The sequence below is a fragment of the Ranitomeya imitator genome, chromosome 5 (assembly GCF_032444005.1).
Source record: "Ranitomeya imitator isolate aRanImi1 chromosome 5, aRanImi1.pri, whole genome shotgun sequence".
Classification (NCBI taxonomy): domain Eukaryota; kingdom Metazoa; phylum Chordata; class Amphibia; order Anura; family Dendrobatidae; genus Ranitomeya; species Ranitomeya imitator.
This window is the reverse complement of record NC_091286.1, coordinates 254,110,200-254,134,887: the sequence shown is the minus strand read 5'-3', so window position 1 is coordinate 254,134,887 and position 24,688 is coordinate 254,110,200. Positions and strand designations below refer to the sequence as shown.

The 24,688-nt window shown below is 41.1% G+C and overlaps 1 protein-coding gene across 1 annotated transcript in view; it reads left to right on the top strand.

Annotated features, from left to right (window-relative positions):
• Positions 1-10,986: 10,986 nt before the first annotated feature.
• The window catches only part of RSPO3 (R-spondin 3), a 108,903-nt gene continuing 95,201 nt past the window's right edge, over positions 10,987-24,688 (top strand). Inside the window, exon 1 of the mRNA XM_069726077.1 lies at positions 10,987-11,812. Within this exon, the coding sequence (XP_069582178.1) occupies positions 11,716-11,812 (97 nt within the window). The 5' untranslated portion in view covers positions 10,987-11,715. The remainder of the gene's footprint in view (positions 11,813-24,688) is intronic.

Genomic DNA, 24,688 nt, shown 5'->3' with positions numbered 1-24,688 from the left:
GATATGGCACAACACTTCTTGTACCTAATTTCCTTAACACAACACATCTTCGGCCCTACCGATCGTTCTTCCTGGACTATCCCTACACCAACTTGCTCCATCAGCCCTAATCATTTCCTGTCCAGTCCTGCTGTGCACTCAGGATCCATTATATCATTCTGTGTCACTCTTCCAATGTGTGCCCGAGAACATGAGGCGCTCTTTAGCTCCTATGCCAGGTCTTGCGCTCCCGATGTTGCCAGAATGTCCACACGGGATTCTAGTTCAGCCTCCCACTGCCTTGAACAATAGGTACATGCTGGCTGTAGCACCACACTGTACTTGAACTTGACCTTGCTACTGCACTTTCCTATTTGAGTCACTACCGAAGAAAGAATATAGAAAGCAAACCATGCCCACAAAGGCTAACACTAAAAATCAACAGGCAAATATACATAAAATTAATCTTTAAGTAAGGTTATTACCATCTCCAAGATCCTATCCTAAAATGTAGTAGCATACCTCCCAACTTTTGAAGAACAGAAAGAGGGACAGATGATACGGTGCACTCAGACTGCTGTAAGTGTGGGTCGGATCGACTACATGTGTCTGATATCACTCCTCCCTTTCTGGGCATTTGCAAAAGGGTAAGGGAGGATGAAGTTTAGGATCACGTTGCAGAGCCTTTTTCTTTGTGTTTACAAAGTGACAACAAGATGCAAACAGTGTCAAAGCGGAGGGCTGACAACGCCGATTCCATTAGTTGGTTCTGCTCGGGGTATCTTGCATTATGATTAGAACTTTCGAAGTATATCATACACTGGAATTAGATACATGGAGTGTATCAGGGGACTAGTTGCACGGCTCAGCAGACTGAATCACACAGGAAGGATTAGATACAGGACTCAGAAGACTATCACACACGGTAGCAGAAGCATGTATCTAATCCTATGTCATTGTGTAGCCTCATTCAGATGTCTGTTATGCCAGGATGTCTGAATGGGGCGTTGTTGCTGCATTTACAAAGCGCATAAGACTTTTGATGTGCTTTGCAGATGCAGCAATTCAGAAGTCTCTGCATTAAGGACATCTGTATGAGGCTTTACGATTACAAAGCAGAGCAATGTTCAGAAAGCAGTGGCATGATGAGTTCTCTACTATGCTCTGAACACTGCACCACTAAGAGTGGTGTTGAGCTGCGGTTGAGCAGCCTGGTATTCTACCAAGGCTACCCAGCAGTTCTCACTGTCACCTTGGCAGTGCTGCTCTCACCACTCAGAGCAGCCTTGTGGTGGTGACTCCTTCTAGTGGTGGTGAGAACAGCACAGTATGCGCACACTAGTAGTACTAGTTGTAGATTGTGAGCCCTCGCAGGCAGGGTCTTCACTCCTCCTGTACCAGTTATGATTGTATTGTTTAAGATTATTGTACTTGTTTTTATTATGTATACCCCTCCTCACATGTAAAGCGCCATGAAATAAATGGTGCTATAACAATAAATAATAATAATAATGTTAAGCTGCTAACCTCCACACTGCTGCTACCGTAGAGCACTTGTCACCGTGAAACACAGTGAGAGTGGTGAGAGAGGGGAATTGTAGCTTAGAGTCGATCTTCAGACTACAACAAAATGGAGCTTCCCCCCACAGCTCTGAACTGTTCAGTCCAAGGGACATACCCAGTACATGCCCAGTACTTAGATGAGGCAGCCAAAGTGTAAAGGATACAGTCAGACACCACAGGCCATAGGAGATGCAGTCGTGTGTAAGTGTCATGTTCATAAACTTGCACACCAACAAATAAAAATGGCATTCCCCAGCGGCTGCAGAAAAAAATGAATGTTAAAACGCAACATTTAATTTTGTATTAAAAATAGATTACATAATAGTTAATGCAAAAATAAAAATTGTGACACTTTTCCTTTAAGAAATGAATTCACTCCTTACATCCTCCAACCGGCAATAATAAGAGCCAAAAATTCAAAAACAGCCATTTGGAATTTGAGGTCTTTTCCTTTTGGGGAAGATTCTGGCTTAGTTTTATTTCCTAAATTATGTGGCAAAGTTCTTTAAGTGGAACTGTTTAAATCAGGAGTAAGGGGAAGGGAAACCAATGCTAGGGAAGGGGGGAGTGGAGACCCCCTAGGCAGATCTATTGTCACCCTGTCTGCCCTAAGCATCCCTATATAGGTTCCACACCTATCGCCGAGCAGGATGCCTAAACCCTGCTTGAACTTGTCGATAAGCCCTGCATAGGGAAGAACAGGATATGCACAAGTCAATCCACACTACCACTAAAGACAGATGGGATACACAAGCAAGGGGAACACTTAGCTTGAGTAGACTCAGAGAGAAACACAGACGTCCTCCAAACACCAAAGAAGAAGACAGCAGACTGCTATAGCTCCAAGCCTAAATATGGAAATGGAAATGGAAATATCACCAGCAACTCCCAGCAGCAAGCTTGGAGTTATAAACACCCCTGTCCTGGTGTGTCAACTAGAGCCAGGGGAAGGCTGCCACTGGGTCCTAGAGTTATTTAAGACCAGGAAGAAGTCCGCAAAGCAAACTGCTGAGACTTTCTGCAGTCAGATGCAGAGCGACGGTCTGTAGTCTCTGACACACCTGTGAGACTTGCTTACTGTTCTTTCAGGAAATCAACTTATATATTAGCAGCAAGACTGACTCAGACACTATATTTTGTATTGAGGCATCTAATGAGTGTTTGCAAGGGTTATTGCAAAGGAAGGGGAAGGCAGAGTGAGCTGTGACATCACATATTGTGATTGGTTGAACCTGTAAAAAAGTTAATAGATATGTATAGAGGTGTTATCAAGCAAATAGATCAAGGAGATAGCTGTCAAAGGACAATAATGCCTTCAGGAAAGAGGTAAACAGTCACTAGATTAACCTGAGGCAAAAAAATGGTAATACTGCCAAAAATTCTTTAATAACTTGACCATCATACAAAAACAAAACCGACGTTTCGGCCTATTGCCCTTTGTCAAAGTTATTATCTATAAACAAAATAACATAAGAAAATCAGACAGAACATCATCATGAATGGCACCCAATTGGTCATATGTACGAAAAGTAAAAACAGAAAAAACTTAACAGAGAAATAAATAGCAATGTAACATCTATAACTTGACCCAAATCTGATAGTAACACTATGTTATTTATCAGTACCCTTGTATCTATGCCCCACTTCCGGTGTTAAGGTACTGTCACACTAGACGATATCGCTAGCGATCCGTGATGTTGCAGCGTCCTCGCTAGCGATATCGTCCAGTGTGACAGGCAGCAGCGATCAGGCCCCTGCTGTGCTGTCGCTGGTCGGGGAAGAAAGTCCAGAACTTTATTTGGTCGCTGGACTCCCCGTAGACATCGCTGAATCGGCGTGTGTGACACCGATTCAGCGATGTCTTCGCTGGTAACCAGGGTAAACATCGGGTAACTAAGCGCAGGGCCGCGCTTAGTAACCCGATGTTTACCCTGGTTACCATCCTAAAAGTAAAAAAACAAACACTACATACTTACCTACCGCTGTCTGTCCTCCAGCGCTGTGCTCTGCACTCCTCCTGCTCTGGCTGTGAGCGTCGGTCAGCCGGAAAGCAGAGCGGTGACGTCACCGCTCTGCTTTCTGGCTGCCCGGCGCTCACAGCCAGACCAGAGAAGCAGAGCGCCGAGGACAGACAGCGGTAGGTAAGTATGTAGTGGTTGTTTTTTTACTTTTTAGGATGGTAACCAGGGTAAACATCGGGTTACTAAGCGCGGCCCTGCGCTTAGTAACCCGATGTTTACCCTGGTTACCAGGGACCTCGGGATCGTTGGTCGCTGGAGAGCTGTCTGTGTGACAGCTCTCCAGCGACCAAACAGCGACGCTGCAGCGATCCGGATCGTTGTCGGTATCGCTGCAGCGTCGCTTAATGTGAAGGGGCCTTTAGTGTCCACAGTGTTACTCCCACATCTCGGCCGCACAGCCACACTTCCAGGTCCTAGCAGATTCGGGCTGTATAAATTGGTGCAAATTGTATTAGCATTTTCTTTGCCTCAGGTTAATCTAGAGGTGTTATCAGTCCTTGCAATCCCGCCTCTGATGAAGAAGAGCCTTGTTGAAAACTATTCCTAAAAAGGACAGGAAGAATGATTTTAAAATATCCCAATGACCAGATTTTTAATTTTGACACTGATATGAAAAAATATTGCAAATGAGGCTGAAGGAGTGTGACAGAACTGAAGCCTCTGTCACTCTGGCCCTAATCCCTACCCAGCGCCATTTCTTCCTGTTTGACTGGCAGCCGCTATGCTGTGTGACTTCAGGTGAATGAGAAATCAGTGACGTAGAAGGAGGCAGCGCAGGTCGAGGAATAGCGCTGGAGTGACAGAGGTTTCAGATCTAGAGCTTTGTATGCATATTAATTGAAACACTGATTTTTCAATAACAGACAAACAGACTGGCCATGTAAAGATAATGCTGGGCTCTTCTTTGAAAGAGCTACATGAGCATATAGTTTGGCCTGAGAAATCCTGCAGAAAAATTCTCTTTAAGTACTCAGTATGTAACATAGAATGGCAAATTTTGCTGTTTAGGTTTCATTATTAGGTTTCTCTGTGATATTGCTTCACCTTATGGATAGCGACAAGTTAGTGTAAGTAGACTTATAAACCAAACATTGTTCCTCTATGAATGTAAATATGCAAATTGCCTCTTTAGAGATAAAGTAGGCAGGAACTCTAGTTTTACCTATTGCGTGTAGCAATCCTGAAAGTTTCCGGTTTGACTGAATATCCTTAAAGCTCCATATATATCAGAATAAAGAACAGATCAGAACACACGAGCGCACGGCCAAGTGAGTGCCCCTGTGTATGGGAATGTCGGCTAAGATGGCTCACAGCCATCTAATGTTTATGACCACAGCCCAAGTAATGTGGCACCGCCCTTTAATAGTGTGGAGATTGACTTTTAGGGGCACTAAAGATCTTGCCCTCTCACAATGAAGAGGCTATTTGCTCTACTAAGGTTCATTTGCTTAGTCTGCTATTTATCATAAAAGTAATTATACCACATTTGTGTCACTTGTAACAACAGAGGTCACATCTACATTAATTCAGTCCTATTTAACAAAGAGTGATTGAACAGAATTTGCATGAGAACAGAATGACCAACCCCAATGTCTTAGAAACTATTCACCCTTGTAGGTAAAGGTCCCATGCAGAGTCTCACTACCATCGCCTGAGGGTGCATAGCAGTAGTCCAAGAGCTCTCAAAAAGCAAACAGTGTTTTCAGATAATATGGGTAAAAAGGAAGTTATCACTGACAACTAAACACACATACAAGCCTTAATCTCGGATACTATGCGTGCTACAAACATAAACATCTAAATATTCAAACATACAGCATAATGATCTGAAGGCACAGCTATCACAGATCACTACAGCATTGATGAGCCACTGTTTGTGAACCAATAATTAAAAGGTTGCGTTGCAATAGCACTTACCTATATATGAGCATGCCTTATGGTGTACTGTTCAAGTGAATAGGATTTATAGAACAATAGAATTATATATTTAAGGCATGTTATTAGGGCAATATTCTCATTCTGGAGTATGAATAAAAATCATTATGCTTAAGAAAACACAAACACAATAATCCAAATTAAAATTTTGCATCAATAGTAATACTTACCACGAACAACGCTTAAAATTAGTTGGCTAAATAATTTTTAGTACTGACCATAAAAAAATCCCCTCCAACTGTATTACAGCTATGTGGCCAGTGGCATAGCTGTAGTTAGTAGTGATGAGCGAATATACTCGTTAATCGAGATTTCCCGAGCACGCTCGGGTGTCCTCAGAGTATTTTTTAGTGCTCGGAGATTTAGTTTTCATCGCCTCAGCTGAATGATTTACATCTCTTAGCCAGCATAAGTACATGTGGGGGTTGCCTGGTTGCTAGGGAATCCCCACATGTAATCAAGCTGGGTAGTAGCAGTAAATCATCCAGCTGCGGCGAAAGAAGCTAAATCTCCAAGCACTAAAAAATACTCGGAGGACCCCCGAGCGTGCTCGGGAAATCTCGAGTAAAGAGTATATTCGCTCATCACTAGTAGTCAGTGCATGAGTTTCAGTTGCACCGAATCCATGGAGCCTAGGGAGCCCAAAGAAACCTCTACGAGAAGTCCAATTCTGTAAAAGACTAGTGTTGGAGACTTTGCATTGGGGTCCATGTGTTACAACTTAGTTCCAGACACTTCCTTTTCACTGATCCATAAAATAAGATCATAATGCACCAATATATAGGATTAAGTAGTCAGCGCAACTCTAAACAGCCAATCATATCTACAATGCTAATGTAGACATAAATATAATATATATCCAATGTTGACAGTTAGGTGGGCAACAATGTAAAACCTGACTTTTATGTATTAACAAAATATACTATTATGGTATATCCAAGGGCATGCATTTATATGGCACAGATAAAAAAATGTTTTTTCTCATTACCTGAAGCAGCCTAATGTTAAGGTTGCATGGACCGATTGTGACATTAAATGACCAGAAATCTGTAATTATTTACCAATCAGCGGTCATTTATTAGCCAGTTTACACAGGCAGATAATGGTAAATGATGGTTTAATCTGAATAGCATACTATAGTACTTGGCAGAAGAAGTCCTGTTTGCCAAGAACGATGAAGAACAGCACAGAAGAGCATTTCGCCCAATGAACATTCATTTTGCTTCTTCAGCGGGAAATAGGCAGCCTGTTTACACTGCAAGATTATCCAGACATGAGTATTCTGAAGAATGCTTGCTCACAATTATTCAGTGTAAATTCACCTTATCATTGTATCATTGGAAGACAAATTAGCAAATTTATCAATACATTTACTCCATTTTTCGACAAACTGAAAAACATGGAGTTTCGTTTGTTTTCTGCTAACACTGCTAGCTATAAGCTATAATTTGTGCATGAACAATGTATAAAATATTAAATTCCACTGCAGTAGAATAAAGAATAAAACTGTGTCCACTGAAACCAATGAAGTCTACTTAACTTTTAAGTGTAAAGCTGATATTTTGTATATTCTCCAATATTCTGCGGTGAGTGCTTTCAAACTGATCTTTAGCATAGTTAGCCATCTATACTGAAGATAATAGTACATCTTCCAGGTCTGTTTGGCAAAGAAAAGTTAAGAATGAGTTGAAATTCTATGAAAAAAACAAAAACAAAATACAGCAGCATGTAAAAGTTTGGGCACCTTTGATCAAAATTACTATTATTGTGAACAGTTAAGCAAGTTGAAGATAAAATGATATCTAAAAGGTCTAAAGTTAAAGATGACACCTTTGTATTTTAGGCCACAAAATGGCATTTTTTTACATTTTAAAAATTACAAAAAGGAAAATGGGCCAATGCAAAAGTTTGGGTATCATACGTGGTTAATACCTAGTGGCACCCCCTTTTACAAGTATTACAGCTTGTAAGCGCTTTTTTGTAGGCAGCCAAGTCTCTTTCAATTCTTGTTTAAGGGATTTTCCTCCACTCTTCCATGGGAAATTCTTCCAGTTAGGTGAAATACCTGGGACGCCTTGCATGCACTGATATTTTGTGGTCTAGCCACAGATTTTCAATGATGTTCACATCAGGGGACTGTGAGGGCCATTGTAAAACCTACAGCTTGTGCCTTTTGAGGTAGTCTATTGTAGATCCATTTGTAGAAGCCATACTCTTTTCTGCTTCAACTTTTTTACAGATGGTGTTAAGTTTGCATCAAGAATTTCATAAATTTTGATTGAATCCATTCTTCCCTCTACCCGTGAAATGTTCCCTGTGCCATAGTGACATGCATAGTTATATACATTAATAAATAAATGCACCCCTTTTATGTTTAATTTTGATTAGTTGATTAGTAGCTCTGTTACACTATTTAGTTGTTCTTCAGAAATACATCTAGAAATCATAAAATTCTTCAGTAAATATTGACAGTAAGCTTCCTTTGGGTTGTGACATTAGTTCATTAAGAAGTATTTAATCATTGAATTTTAGACATACTGACACAAAATGTTATATTCATTATCTGAATGTAATATTTCCCTTCCTTTTATATTGGGGTAAACTACAAGTTTGTTGAATGGTGGCTCAGTGGTTATTACCACTATTGCTTTGCAGTGCTGAGTTCTTGGGTTCAAATCCCACCAAGCACGACATCTGCAAGGAGTTTGTATGTTTTCCCCGTGATTGCGTGGGTTTCCTCCGGGTACTCCGGTTTCCTCCCACATTCCAAAGACATACTGCTAGGGAATTGGGATGGTGAGCACCATCGGGGACAGTGATGATAATGTATGTAAAGCGCTGCGGAATATGATGAGTGCTATATAAGTGAGTAAAATAAATAAATTAAAGATGGTTATTATAATAGCAATGTTCTTGTACATGTGAAATCTACAGGAAATATCTAACTTAATACCTAAATATTAAGATACTTTGTCGTGGTTAGATGCTTGTTTTTATTAAATGTAAACAATTTAATTATATTTCAGACTGAAAATAGTTTTTTTTACTTTAATTCTTACAGTCAAAAGGTAGCATTCGAGAAAAGTTCTCGCCAAATATTCCACATACCTTGTTTGAATAGCAATATATAAACTTCTTAGTTTTTCACATGATGACTATCACCTAAGGCAGTGTCTTTGTGGAGGAAGAAGGTACGGATTAGAATATGGAAGGTGAGGTTAATCCCTGTAATTTCTTCCCTCCCCATCTATCTTCCTATGTTTACTTTGTGGGAGAACAATCCTACTCCATTATGGTTGGACATGACAGTTCTTTTCTTAAATGGAGTGTCCTTACTGCGACTGGAATCTTGATCTACAGAGCACAAAATAACTATAATTTACATTTCCAAGTGTCTGCTCTGAGATTATTGGCCTTTTCGTCTATTGAGAATGTAGGAACATAAACACATTACCAAAGAATTCACAAATACATGTATATTTGCTACGTTGCAATATTTTATCTGGCTATTTGCAAAAAGCAAATCTTATGGGGTTTTTTGTTTATTTCTATAAACCTATTACTATAAAATTTTTGACAACTTTGGTTGGCTTTGCCTGACACTTGGTATTGATTTCAATATATTAAACCAAAAGCTGGAAGACCAATCATGCATTGGATTGTTCACATACAGTAGATGCTCTATCTATCACCATATCATACTAACCTAGCAGATCAGAGTCATCATTTTAGAAAAAAAAAGTCTTAACAGTGTGGGCTTGTGCAAAGTGTCACATTTATTTATTTTACTCCCTTATATAGCGCCATTAATTCCACAGCGCTTTACAGACATTATCAGCATTGTCCCCATTGGGGCTCACAATCTAAATTCCCTATCGCTTTGGAGTGTGGGAGGAAACCGGAGAACACGGAGGAAACCCACGAAAACAATCTCCTTGCATATGATGTCCTTGGTGGGATTTAAACCCAGGACCTCAGCGCTGCAAGGCTGCAGTGCTAACCACTGAGCCATCAGGATTATTATTATTATTATTATTTATTGTTATAGCTCCATTTATTCCATGGCGCTTTACATGTGAGGAGGGGTATACATAATAAAAACAAGTACAATAATCTTAAACAATACTAGTCATAACTGGTACAGGAGGACAGGAGGAGTGAGGACCCTGCCCGCGAGGGCTCACAATCTACAAGGGATGGGTGAGGATACAGTAGGCGAGGATAGAGCTGGTCATGCAGCGGATGCCCAATGATCATCTGATGATGCCATACATTCCCAGCTTTAACCGGCAGCAAAGCAATGTCCAGTAACATAGACCACAGCTAAGCAGACAGCAGCTTTTTAATCATTCCTATATCATTTCAGAGTGATTATTGGCCAAAATGGTCAAAATCAACATATTTGTCAACTTTCATTCTAAGGCTATGAGCTCAAGTTTTACTTTAACTTGTTAATATTTTTCACTACCACCGGTAGCAGATTGAAAAATAATGCACAAGGGCCATTATTGATATCACTCCTTTTCATGGTAGTATATAATCACTGGTTTGATATTATTGTTTTCTGATACGTAGCAATAATATTTGTTTATTCATATTGATATAGTAACATACAAAATAAGTTATTGTATCAATGTTGTATTGTTCTTTGTTTATATTGTATCGTGATCACCATTATTGATACTTTTTTTGTTATTGATGTGTGTCGATATTTAGAATTCATTTTAATGATTAAGTCATTTTCTATCTTAATGATATCAATGGAATTAAACGAATGTCAATCGCAAAAGAATAAAAAGTTCTAGCTTTACTTCAACCTCATTTGTGACCTCGTTTTTCTTTAGTAATGGACACTATGCCACATTAGGCTCGTACATTGTTTCAGGTAATGCAGATTCACATCGGTTGTGCGATCACCCAGACAGAAAACTGGTTCATGAAAAGTGTCAGCATAGCCATATGATGTGAGAGATTACAAGACAGCTGAGGACAGTGACTGATGCAAGCACCGCGCGCACAGGATCCGGAGGTGATCTACACCTAGACGGGTGAAGGAACAAGCCAGATGTGTTCGATTTCCTTTCCATCCAGTGAAAGCATCCAGTCTGTGTCTATATTTTCCTTCACATACAGATACGGCAGAGCTCAGTCTGTGATTTTACATAGGACTGCACGTCTGCCACTCTCAGTCTTTCAGCTCTTCTTAGACTTCATGCATGCAGGGATCTGGAGTTACTTTCAGTATTTTAGGTACTGCATGCTCTATGAAACTTCAATGCTGCAGTTATGAATTTCACCCCTCTCGCTCTATGGGATAATTCGTCCCAGAACACAGACTAGGGCTGGCTTCCCTTTACACTTTTCTTTCCCCCAAGCACTGCCCACGTCCTATTGTAATTGACTTGCACACTTAATCTTCGGCTTTCTTTTAAAGAGAGGAGGGGGTGTGTGGAGAGGGATAGGGGGAGGTTAAGTCACTGACATTGGTGTAGTAGTAAGGGGAATCTGACAGAAGCAGCCAGTCTTATAGAGTGCAGCCCAGTGAGAGTAGGCAGTCAGCTAAGGGGGAGGCAGTTAATTTACAGTAACCTATACCAGGCACTCTGGCCTCAGTAAGTCGCCAGGGTCTACGTTTCGTGAGAGCTCAGTATATAGACATATATAGGTAGACTGACTTCAGATGCATCATTACTTCTTCTGGTTGGATGACTGGAGCATAAAAGAAGCTTGGATGTGATATCCCAACAGCAAAGGATCTTTTGCATTACTATACCTGGTAGGGTTACTGGGGAGGTATTCTTTACATTTGACAATCAATGACTCTGGATGTTAGATGGATGTAGGAAACACTTCACAGAGGGGGTGAGTGTTTTTTGGAAAGTGACAGATGATCCCACCTGTGTGCTGGCATTATCTAATCCAGAAGACAGCTTTTTTGGACTTCTGCTACCCGCATAGACTTTGGTTGTAGGCAACATGCTACCTGCATCCCACCAATGGACTCTATCTGCTGACTTGGCCACAACCCTTGTAAGGTTCTCTGCCTATCTTACAATGCACAAATAGTCCTCTTATCATCCTGTTTCACTAATTGTCCTGTCCACTTATCTCCTGGAAGTCCTTGTGGATTGTTTTTGAATCACCGGGAAGAAGAGACCTGAAGGACACTCCACTCCACACTGAAAAAGCTAGGGGGGGAAATCATTACAAGGTTACTATGCAATTGCGACTGCTTTCTTTGTGTTTGATCATTGTGAACTTCTTGGAATACATTGAAAGTCAACACATCCCTAGAGGGAGGCGACATCGAAGAAGTAAGTGTCACTGCTGGTGCGTGGAGATATTCACCTGTTCTTGAGCGCTGGGTCCTTCCTCTATTACACTGATATACAGTGATTATTGTGCCAGCCATGTCTGCATAGTTTTATGTTAAGTTTACGGTGCTGATTAAGAATAGGACTTCGGTTTTGCCAGATAGGCTCTACTTTATGACATATTTAATAGTTAATTACAGTAGAATTCTGGCTTCCAAATGCGCTCTTATAGCATAGTAAGATTACAAACTGAAATAGAAAGTAATTATATGGGATATTTTATTACCTAAGACACTGCTAAAAAGTCAAAACACAGACCAAAATGTCAAAAGCTAATGCATTTGTTATCACACACAAGTCACATGGGGGAATGCATTATTGTCATGGATGAAATGTCTCAAAAACTAGAACCAATTCAGCAAAACTAATAAGGTTTTTTATTTCAGCACCCTCAAAATACCCCAAATCCATTCAAACAACCTTGGCACCTGAATTTTTTTTTGTAGACCTTTGTTATTAGTTCCACTAAATCCTAGGTAAGGGATGCACCTGCCCCATTAATGAGTTACAACTGGACCATAACTCTATTGTCCCAGAAAGCTTATTCTATTATCACTTTTGGTCTCAAGATTTTAATGTATCATGCAAAATAATCTGTATTGTATGAAGTTTTGCAGGACAGCAAAGGCAGCATTAATATTTTAATGTACATTTTTGGGTTCAGTGATGCTTTAAAGTACAACTTGCATAAATATTTAAGGCCACGCTATGACTTTTCTTGATCCTGGTGATTTATTTATTTACAAAAATTCTATAGGTATGATAAGACAAACATTCCCTAAATATCTTGGACGTCAGCACTGCATATATGCCTTTGAGAGACTACCTTGACAATATAATAAAATCTGAAAGTTGGTATTCTACATATGTTTAGGAATTCCATAGCCTGACCAAATAACGGACCATGAAAAGAACTTCAGTCCATGTCAAGTTTTGAACCCATCTTATCAGCTGCAGATGGAACTTTTCTTTGTCTTGTTTTGACTGGGCTGGTTAATACGGTGAAACATATATAGTTTCACCTTATGACCGATGGATCTGTGCAATTTAAGCTGAGATTAAGCCCAGACCACACCAGTGGTGGGCAGCATCAGAGGAAGGAGGCAGCTCTGTTCTCGCTTCCATAAACCCCTGCACAAAAGTTATTGGCTAAAACTGCAAATTCCATTACATAGGTACTTACATAGGTTAGATAGTGATTTATCCCCAGGCTCTGGTTTAATATGCTAATATCTAATCCAGAACCAACACTATCAGTGTCTTGTAATGAGTTTGTCTGTATACACAGCCCCAAGCAGGACCCATACAATAAGCCGGCGCTCTACTAGTTACGTTTATTTGCTCAGCACATCATTTGTAATTACTCTGTAATTGGAATGTCTAGAAAATCCTATTACAGAAGATCCCACCCTGGAACTAGGATCCCATACATATTGTTAGCATTTATCCCACCACCTTTTTTCTCTTTCTGTAAATCCCATTTTACATCTGGACGCCCACTGCTTCCCCCCTTAGGGTTGTTTAGTTTAATACTGACTCAAATTCTATATAAACCAAGTTTGTCAGGTATAGCAGCATTTTGGGGGGGTTCAGAATTTATCACGTGTTATCTAAAGTGGGATGCAACTACAAAAAAAGTAAAATGGCACATCCAGCTGGGTTACATTTGGTATTATTTATAGGACTGCCAAGGTCTAGCCCATCTCATAAACTTTTAATCTACAAGTACCTGATAGATAAGATTGGCCGGGTAATAAAATGCAGATGAACTGACCAAAGTTGGCATTCTCCTATCAATGGGGACATACCTTCCGGCTATCTGATTGTGATAGCAATAAGAGGACTTTATGTCAGGAAATATCTATCAGAAATATTTAATATATATGTGATCTCCCCTGAAATGACAGTATAGAATAGTGGCTCCCCTGTGCCTACATGGCTGCCGAGCAAGGTCCATGTGTTCTCCTCTTTCCAAACTACCTCAGCAAGAGAGCTCAGTGCGTTACTGTGAAAGTGCTTACAGATGGTACATGAAGCTCGGAAAGTGTCTGCCCTCCAGCAGGCACCAGCAATGTTATCAGATCTCCAGACTTTTCCTTATGAAGCGTTTCTAGCTGCAATGTGTTACAGATGATATCGACTTTGCCTGTATCCCGCAGATAAGTCAGATGTAGTCTCCACACCAATAAGATGGACCCCATCTTATCAGGTCCAATATTTATTACAATAAATATATATATACACGTACAATATCGCACAAAACATAAACACCTAAATTATAGTTGTATATTTAACCATTGACCGTCTACTTGACTATATTCATTTACATATATATATATATATATACTATATCATTTAATGAATATTTGAAATCAATTATTAGTTATTTTCAAGTCCTCTTCCTCTCTGAAGAGGCAATTTGCATAGTAATATATTATGAATTGTATGATGATGAAATTCAAAAATATATATTTTTTTAAAGTCTTTCTGAATATTTTAGAACTCCTAGCACAATCTCCAGTATTGTATGATTTGGACAAACTAGCACTATTACTGTAGGAGATGCAAAGCTTAAAACCCCTCCATGCATTCACCTTGCTTAAGGCCCCTTCACATTTAGCGACGCTGCAGCGATACCGACAACGATCCGGATCGCTGCAGCGTCGCTGTTTGGTCGCTGGAGAGCTGTCACACAGACCGCTCTCCAGCGACCAACGATGCCGGTAACCAGGGTAAACATCGGGTAACTAAGCGCAGGGCCGCGCTTAGTAACCCGATGTTTACCCTGGTTACCATGCTAAAAGTAAAAAAAAATAAACACTAGATACTTACCTACAGCCGTCTGTCCTCCAGCGCTGCGCTCTGCTTCTCTGCTCTCCTCCTGTACTGGCTGTGAGCCGGAAAGCAGAGCGGTGACGTCACCGCTCTGCTTTCCGGCTCACAGCCAGTACAGGAGGAGTGCAGAGCGCAGCGCTGGAGGACAGACGGCTGTAGGTAAGTATGTAGTGTTTGTTTTTTTTTACTTTTAGGATGGTAACCAGGGTAAACATCGGGTTACTAAGCGCGGCCCTGCGCTTAGTTACCCGATGTTTACCCTGGTTACCAGTGAAGACATCGCTGGATCGGTGTCACACACGCCGATCCAGCGATGTCTCCAGGGAGTCCAGCGACGAAATAAAGTTCTGGACTTTATTCAGCGACCAACGATCTCCCAGCAGGGGCCTGATCGTTGGTCGCTGTCACACATAACGATTTCATTAACGATATCGTTGCTACGTCACAAATAGCAACGATATCGTTAACGATATCGTTATGTGTGAAGGTACCTTTAGTAAAAGCAGATTTCCCTACTCTATGAAAGTCGTATAGGCGGTCTCTGAGCTTTGCATATAATGCTATACCATGACCAAGATAATGCTTCTTGGGAAGTCGCTGGAAAATGTGAGCGCCACTCCAGCTGGTGCACGCATTCTAGCGGTGACGTTCTCAGACGCATCTCCAACCTAGGTTCACATTGCGTTAGTGGGTGTCCGCTGACGGAATCCGTTACATAGCGCCACTAACGAAATGTAACGGATCCCTTAGCGCACCCATTGACTGCAATTAAGACACACAACTGTACATGCACAGGAATCTGACACTCGCTCATGACAACTTATGAAGTCTTGTAGAACTAATTTAAGTCTGTATATACAATCGTCTATGTAATTTCTCTATCTTTTATTTAGATTATTATTTAGCAAAGCTCTACCTTTTCTGTATTTCCAAACTGCTCAGTCTGGTTTACAATACATACGCATGTTCCAAAAGAGAACCGAAATTGTTGAAACGTCTTTTTTCTGCTACTGTCCTTAAACTGCGTGACCAAATTGAATGGAAAAATTATGCAATAAGTTCAATTTCGTGTCTTTTACTGCCCTCTAGTGGCTCATTCATGGGGTTAACTTAGGAATTGAAAAGGATCAGTCTCGTAGTAGTGACGCCTGTTCCGACACCATTGAAAAGTTTATAAAAAGCACTTGAAATTATCTATAAATATTTATAACCAGATGTTTTCGTAGCTGTTGACGAGTAAGCGTCATTTAGATTTTATTTTATAAAAAATTAGTTCGCATGAATATAAGAAACTTTGTAATGTATCTTGTCAGAGAATTTTGCTTTTACTCTTGGACTGAGCTCTCAACTCTCAATTCGTGGATAAAATCTGGATTAATTGTATTCAGTGAAGAGATTTTCGCGTTACTGAGATGGGAGGTGACAGGTGGTGCTTATAAAATCCTGTGGAGGGAGGAGGATGGAGGCAGATCAACATCCAGCTGCAAGTTCTCCTGAAAAGGCAGTGACAATTCTGCATAGAACCTTCTGAGCACTAAATGTCATTTCTGTATTTATTCACTTTTAACCTACTTTAGCCATGAACTGAGAATTAAAAAAAAAAAAAAGTCATTGCAGGAGAAAACTGCATCTCTCTACGAAATATTACAAAGTTTCTGATTTTCACATGTATTATTGATTTATGGAAAACAAATGGCAGTTACTCTTTAAACACATCTGACATTATAGGATATATGTTCACCAATTATATCTATTATACAAAAAACTGTAAACTACAGCACTGGCACGGGATACACGGTTACATGTTAATGAATTTATTTCATGTTCAGAACTTTTTCTAATTTAATTAAACCACTTCTAACATTTTCCATTTTAATTAAGCCGCTGCTGCTTATTTATATCACTTTACAGCTGTGGCAGCTGTGACTTCCACAGAGTGGATGATAATTCCTAAATTTATGGTAAATGAAAGGGTTGATGAATTGGAGGCCAAATGTTAAAGCAAGTAAACCTGGTCAACGTTTCCAGCTGATTTCATGGCATCACTGATAATTGTGCGGCTCAGACAACAGGATGACCATTTGACCCTTGTTTGCATAAATTAGTGTATACCTTGAATTTATCACCACTCACTGCTGGCTTACATAAGCAAAACAAAAAGAAAAGATAAGAGTCTGTAGAGTAATTGTTGTCTCCATGTCTATCTTATAGCAATTACCTGCATTGTCCTTTCAGAAATGCTTTTTAGGTATATTATAAGACCCATAAATACTAAGACTGTTCTAAAGTCCGCATATAAATTAGATTTTTTGTCGACTGAATCCGCGGATCTCAAAGGATCTGGCTGACAGCCTAAGGCCATGGCCACGCATTCCGTATTTGGTCAGTATTGTCCATCAGTATTTGTAAGCCAAAACCAGGAGGTGAACAATCAGAGGAAAAGTATAAAATAAACATATGCACCACTTCTGTATTTATCACCCACTCCTGGTTTTGGCTAAGGGTACCGTCACACAGTGGCATTTTGATCGCCACGACGGCACGATCCGTGACGCTCCAGCATCGTAACAATATCGCTCCAGCGTCGTAGACTGCTGTCACACCTTGCAATGTACGACGCTGGAGCGATAATTTCATGACGTATGTGCGATGTAGAAGCCGTTGGTTACTATGCGCACATTGTATACAATATCGTGCACACCTTTGTTACACCATGCGATCATGCCGCCACAGCGGGACACTAGACGACGAAAGAAAGTTTCAAACGATCTGCTACGACGTACGATTCTCAGCGGGGTCCCTGATCGCAGGAGCGTGTCAGACAGTGCGAGATCGTAACTATATCGCTGGAACGTCACGAATCGTGCCGTCGTAGCGATCAAAATGCCACTGTGTGACGGTACCCTTACAAATACTGAGGTAATATACTGACCAAATATTGAAGGTGTGAACGAGGCCTAAAGGTACCTTCACACTGAACAACTTTCCAACGAGAACGACAACGATCCATGACGTTGCAGCGTCCTGGATAGCGATCTCGTTGTGTTTGACATGCAGCAGCGATCAGGATCCCGCTGTGATATCGCTGGTCGTCGCTGAAAGTCCGGAACTTTATTTGGTTGTCAGGTCGGCGTGATTCGTCCTGTTTGACAGCAAAAGCAATGATGCCTGCAATGTTTTTTCATGGAGCAACAACCAGCGAGAACGATAAGTACGTCACTGGATCGCTCCTGCATCGTTCTGGTGTTGCCGTGTTTGACGTCTCCTAGCGACCTAAACAGCGATGCTGCAGCAATTGGCTCGTTGTCTATATCGCTGCAGCATCGCTTAATGTGACGGTACCTTAAGATTGACTGTATACAATAGATATCTGTCAGCTAAGCGATGTGCCGGTTGGTCGAGAGCCACCTCAGCTGACTGTCCCTTACACACCGCTGAGCATGCCAGTGCTCTCTATAAGAACGCTGCCGACTGACATCTTATCTCAGGGAGAACAATGCAACTGGCTGTCCAAAATAGGTCATGCCAGATCAACATTTCTCCCATCAGTCAGCCGGTTCCCTCATATCTATTATAGTCTATTGGCCGAACCCATTGATATTGATGGGTTCAGCCGACATTAGCCTAATGTATATGGGGGCCTGGAAGCCCGAGACAATTTCTTATCAGGGAACGTATCGCTCTGACATGTCCGATTTCAGAATGATAATCATATTGTCACCCAGAGATAAGCCATTGCCCAATGCCAGTGCTCCTGTGTAGGGTACAGCCAGCCGAGATATCATTTGTATGGCAAACTTAAAGCCTATCGAATCTATCAAAAGCATTGAATTCATTTAATCTAACTCTTTAAATATTTAATGTTAGATAGAGTTTAAATATCCATTAAAATATATTAACCAAATAGAAGGTATAGTTTTAAAGCTTGAGGAGGGAAACATTCACACCCCTTAAAGCAGTTATCCCCTTTCAGAAAACTCTTCAAGATAGGCTGAGTTCATTGTAAAATAAACGGCAGCCATTGCTGACCCGGTCTGTGTTTGGCTGCAGCAGTAATGACACACAGCAGCGTTACAGCCAATCACTGAGCTCAGTGGCTTGTACCATCTCAGCTATTCATGACATCTAACATTGGCAGGAACTACTCTAGCTACTTATGTAGCTTGTCACTCTTAAGTTAAATATGATGTACATGTAACACAGTGATGACAATGCGTTGTGCCATAGGACACAAGTTAGAGCTGTTTTCAAAAGTAGTAAAATAACATTGTTAAAGTGAAATTATCATTATCATTCTATATGTGCATATGATATTACCATTATATACTCCCCGCTGTCAGAATTCTGCAGTAGGTGATTGGCTTATGATGATGCAAATATGAAGCAACACCACACAAGCACTAGGATCCCTTGCGAAAAGTTAAAGCTTGCACAAACATAGGTGCAAAAATAACAATTTTATTTACATAGCACAAACGTAATCTGCAGTATTTCACATTTTCGAGGAACACTAAGACATCACAGAGCAACACATACAGGTGCTTCTGACAAAACTAGAATATCATCAAAAAGTTAATTTATTTCAGTTCTTCAATACAAAAAGTGAAACTCATATATTATATAGAGTCATTACAAACAGAGTGATCTATGTCAAGTGTTTATTTCTGTTAATGTTGATGATTATTTCTTACAGCCAATGAAAACCCAAAATTCATTTTCTCAGTAAATTAGAATACTTTATAACACCAGCTTGTAAAATTATTTTAAAATCCGAAATGTTGGCCTACTGAAATCTATATTCAGTAAATGCACTCAATACTTGGTCGGGGCTCCTTTTGCATCAATTACTGCATCAATGAGGCATGGCATGGGGGCGATCAGCCTGTGGCACTGCTGAAGTGTTATGGAAGCCCAGGTTGCTTTAATAGCAGCCTTCAGCTCGTCTGTATTGTTGGGTCTGGTGTCTCTCATCTTCCTCTTGACAATACCTCATAGATTCTCTATGGGGCTAAGGTCAGGTGAGTTTGATGGCCAATCAATCACAGTGATATTGTTGTTTCTAAATCAGGTGTTAGGGTTGGTGGAACGCACCGAGTATACAGTATATATATGTATTATTAGGTGCATTCGCAACCCGGGGTCCACCGTGCAGGAGAGGAACCTGCTGCTTGGAAATGGCGGCGCTATATGGCGGTATAAGCAAACTCTTTTAACTCCACAGAGTCGCTAGGAACAAGATGCTGTGCCCTGTTAACCTCACAGAGGTACACAGCTACCAACCAGAGCAAAACTGTGGTCATGCAGTCAGAGAAAACAGACAAACAATGCCTCACCGGAGGTGCCGGTATTCTAGCGGCTTATTTCAGCCAAGGTCCTGAATACACTCATACAAACTCCTCACCGGAGGTGCCAGTATTCTAGGGGCTTATTTCAGCCAAACCCTACCGCATCCAGACATTACCACACTGGCGCTCATCTCATAGATATTGGTATGATACTAGCGAATGGCTGTGCGGCCATGCAAACCTTTTATTGCTGCAGCAACTTCAGAACCTTCCTAGAGGACCAATGAGAGCTGCTACAGTACCTGAGCAACTTCAGGACCTTCCTAGAGGACCAATGGCAGCTGCTGCTGTATCTGAGCATGTGACCTCTGACCTCCAATGAGAGCTCTTACCCTGGGCATGCTCAGAAGGGGAAAAGCAGGACTTAGTCCCAGAGACGTCTGCTCGCCGCTGACCAGTACTGGCTACAAAGGCAGAGCCTGGAAGAATAGTAGTAACCAGTCACCCAGTATTAGCCTGAGCCAGACGCTGGGACCGACGTCTCCACTGAGCAGGCTCCATTGCGGCTGGAGAAAAATGGGAGACCGCAGCGGAGGTGGTTCGAGATTTTCCCTGTGCACCTAACACCAGGTATTGTTACTGATGTTGCTGTTGTTACTTTTGGCAGTGTGGACAGGTGCCAAGTACTGCTGGAGAATGAAATTTTTATCTCCAAAAAGCTTGTCAGCAGAGGGAAGCATGAAGTGCTCTAAAATTTCCTGGTAGATGGCTGTGCTCACTTTGATCTTGATAAAACACAGTGGACCTACACCAGCAGATGACATGGCTCCCCAAACCATCACTGATTGTGGTAACTTCACACAGCCAAACCAGATCTCCGCTTTACACTGATTAGAGGCAGTACCCCGAAACACAGTGTCTGCAAATTGAGAGTCTGGTTTGGCTATTATCCTAAGTTATGTGACAAGGCTCATTAAAGGGTCAACATTGACTTGTAGGATTACTACCTTTCAATAGGTGGCACTAGAGTTCTAGTTCTCTTCCTCTCTGAAGAGACAATTTTCACAATTAGCATATTTCCCAGAGGAGCGTTGCAGCTTTAAGTCTCCTCATCTCGGCATGCTTAGCCCGACGATCTCCGCAAGGAGAAACGATACTTCTTGGATATAGGGTATTGTTAAAACTGGTGGTGCATTCCAGAGAACTGGTGCAGCACGAGAAAATGTTGTAGACGGGAGTATGTGATTCAATTTAGTGAGGACGGTAACTCATATCATTAGCAGAACGGAGAGCTTGGGTAGAGTGGTAAACAGTTGAGGGAGAATGAATAAGAGCAACAGAATATTTTCAGTTTCAAAGATAAGAAAATAAAGGCTTCTGGAGATGTTTTTGACAAGCAAGGTACATGAGCAAGTAAGTTATTGGGTAGTTCTTTATCACATTTAATCCTAATACAGTGACTTGGGAGTCACGGTGGAGCGACATACAGAAATGGAAACATCAGGTTTAGGCAAGTTTGTATAGGTACAAATGCAAGACATTTTAGCAAGGTTCAGTTTCAGATACAGTCAGGACATCATGTTAGAGGTAGTAGACAGATAGTTACCTGTCTTCTGTAGTAATGCAGGGGTAATATTAGGACCATATGTCTATAATTGGATTCCATCTGCATAGTAATGGTACTAAAAGGCAAATCTGCTGTTGATAGGTGTCATGCTTCTTTCTTTGGATGTTTTAGTTTTGTTATCATTATTTATCAGATTTCGGGTAACAAATGTTTCTCATTTATTCTCTTTGTCTGTCCTATCACCTTTCAGGTGCAACTTTAAATACCTCCCCCTACAGGTGTTTCCTGCTGACAATAGACTTTGATGGATTCATTCACTTTGCTTTAGTTTGTGTTTGTTGCAGTAGTTTTCTGTCTGATTCCTGTATTCCTTAGGGAAGTGATACTCCAGCAATCCTAGGATCTGCAAAGGACATTCAGGGTAAGCCGCCAGTGAATGGAGGGTGCTCTTACATTATGTTAGGGTGCCAACATCCGCAGTCAGGCAGGAACAGACCAGGACAGAAAAGAATGTTTTCTAAGACTGAATAGGGGCCTGTCAGGTTCATGCATTTGTATTCCTGGTTTGTATGTTTCCAGTATGATTGTCCTTTGGCAGTTATAACCTTAGGGGCACTTTGTATGTATATATATATATATATATATATATATACATATACTAGATGGTAACCCGATTCTAACGCATCGGGTATTCTAGAATATGTATGTAGTTTATTTATGAAGATTTTAGAATACATTGAATACACAGGATTTGGCCGGCTGCGACCAATTAGCGAAGCGTGGTTCAAATCCCACCCCAATTCGCGGACTGCGCCTGTTGCGTGGCCGGCCACGTAGTATATAGCACAGCCACGTAGTATATAGCACAGACATGTAGTATATAGAACAGCCCACGGAGTATCTAGCACAGCCAGGTAGTATATAGCAAAGCCCACAGAGCATATAACACAGCCATGTAGTATATAACAGCCCGCGCACGCAGTATATGACACAGGCCACATAGTGTATAACACAGGCCACATAGTGTATAACACAGCCCACGTAGTGTATAACACAGACCACGTAGTGTATAACACAGCCCACATAGTGTATAACACAGCCCACATAATGTATAACACAGCCCACATAGTGTATAGCACAGCCACGTAGCATATTGCCCAGCCCACATAGTATATTACACAGCCCACGTAGTATATTGCACAGCCAAGTAGTATATTGCACAGCCAAGTAGTATATTGCACAGCCCACGTAGTATATTGCACAGCCCACGTAGTATATTGCCCAGCCCACGTAGTAAATTGCACAGCCCACGTAGTATATTGCCCAGCCCACGTAGTATATTGCCCAGCCCACGTAGTATATTGCACAGCCATGTAGTATATTGCACAGCCCACATAGAATATTGCACAGCGATGTAGTATATTGCCCAGCCCACGTAGTATATTGCACAGCGATGTAGTATATTGCACAGCCCACATAGTATATTGCACAGCCCACGTAGTATATTGCACAGCCCACGTAGTATATTGCACAGCCACGTAGTATATTGCACAGCCCATGTAGCATATTGCACAGCCCATGTAGTATATAGCAATGTGGGCATCATATCCCTGTTAAAAAAAAGAATTAAAATAAAAAAATAGTTATATACTCACCTTCCGTTGGCCCCCGGATCGAAGCGGTTACCGACGCTCCTCGCGTGCTCCGGTCTGAAGAGTGCATTGCGGTCTCTCGAGATGATGATGTAGCAGTGTCGCGAGACCACTACATTATCAACTCGCGAGATCGCAATGCATGGAGCGGTCACCGGAGCGTCGCGAGGAGCGGGAAAGACCTGTTCTGGATCCGAGGGGCCGACGGACGGTGAGTATATAACGATTTTTTATTTTTTAATTATTTTTAACATTAGATCTTTTTACTATTGATGCTGCATAGGCAGCATCAATAGTAAAAAGTTGGTCACACAGGGTTAATAGCAGCGTTAATGGAGTGCGTTACACCGCAGCATAATGAGGTCCATTAGCGCTGCCATTAACCCTGTGTGAGCACTGACTGGAGGGGAGCACAGAGCGGGCGCTGACTGCGGGGAGTAACAAGCGGCCATTTTGCCGCCGGACTGTGCCCGTTGCTGATTGGTCGTGGCTGTTTTGCCGGGACCAATCAGCGACTTGGGATTTCCATTACAGACAGACAGAAAGACAGACAGACAGAAAGACGGAAGTGACCCTTAGACAATTATATAGTAGATATATATATATACATATACATATATTGCATAGGACTAAACAGTGAGGAACCCCAACAATAAGGGGAAAATCAAAGAAAGAGCAAGCTAAATATATTCTGAATGAGCAGTCAGAGATGTAGGAGGAGAACAAACAACAGTATTCTTGAGACAGAGGGAAGTCTAGTGAGGAGATGGTGATCCACTCTGTCAAATGCTGCAAGGAGATCCAGAAGAATCATCAGGGAATAGTGTCCATTGGATTTTGCTGTTAGCAGTTTATTAGAGACTTTAGTATGAGTATTTTCAGTAGAATATAAATATTGTAAAAGGTCAAGGATAAAACTATCTGAAAGATAGTGGATTAGATGAGTGTCCCAGAAATTCAGTTATAAAGGTGAGATTGGAAATAGGTATATAGTTAGCAGAGCAGTTCTGATTACGGGATATTTCTTTTGTTTGTTTTTTTAGTATTGGGGTTATAATGGCCTGCTTAAAAGAGGAGGTGAAGATTCCAAAAGAAATAAAGACGTTAAATATTTTAGTTAGATGGGTAGTGAGTGACAGCCAGGGAGAGGGACTGAAGGAGATGTATAGAAGTAGGGTTGCTGGTGCAGGTAGTAGGGTGAAAACAATCGATCAGCCTGGTGACTATTTTTGACTGGTTCCAAGGCAGAATGAATCTGACAAAGGTTGTGAGTGAAGGGGATGGATGCTGATAATCTCCTGTCAGACATTTCAAAGAAAATATAAACAATAAGTGGACACTGAGGTTTAAACTAAAGATGGTGGAAAAAGTGCCAACATCTTTTTCGATTATTGGATAGTTAGGTAAGAAACTAGTAATATCTGGGGTGCTTTTAGGAACTAGATTAGTCATTAAAATGTATATTAACAGGCAGCAG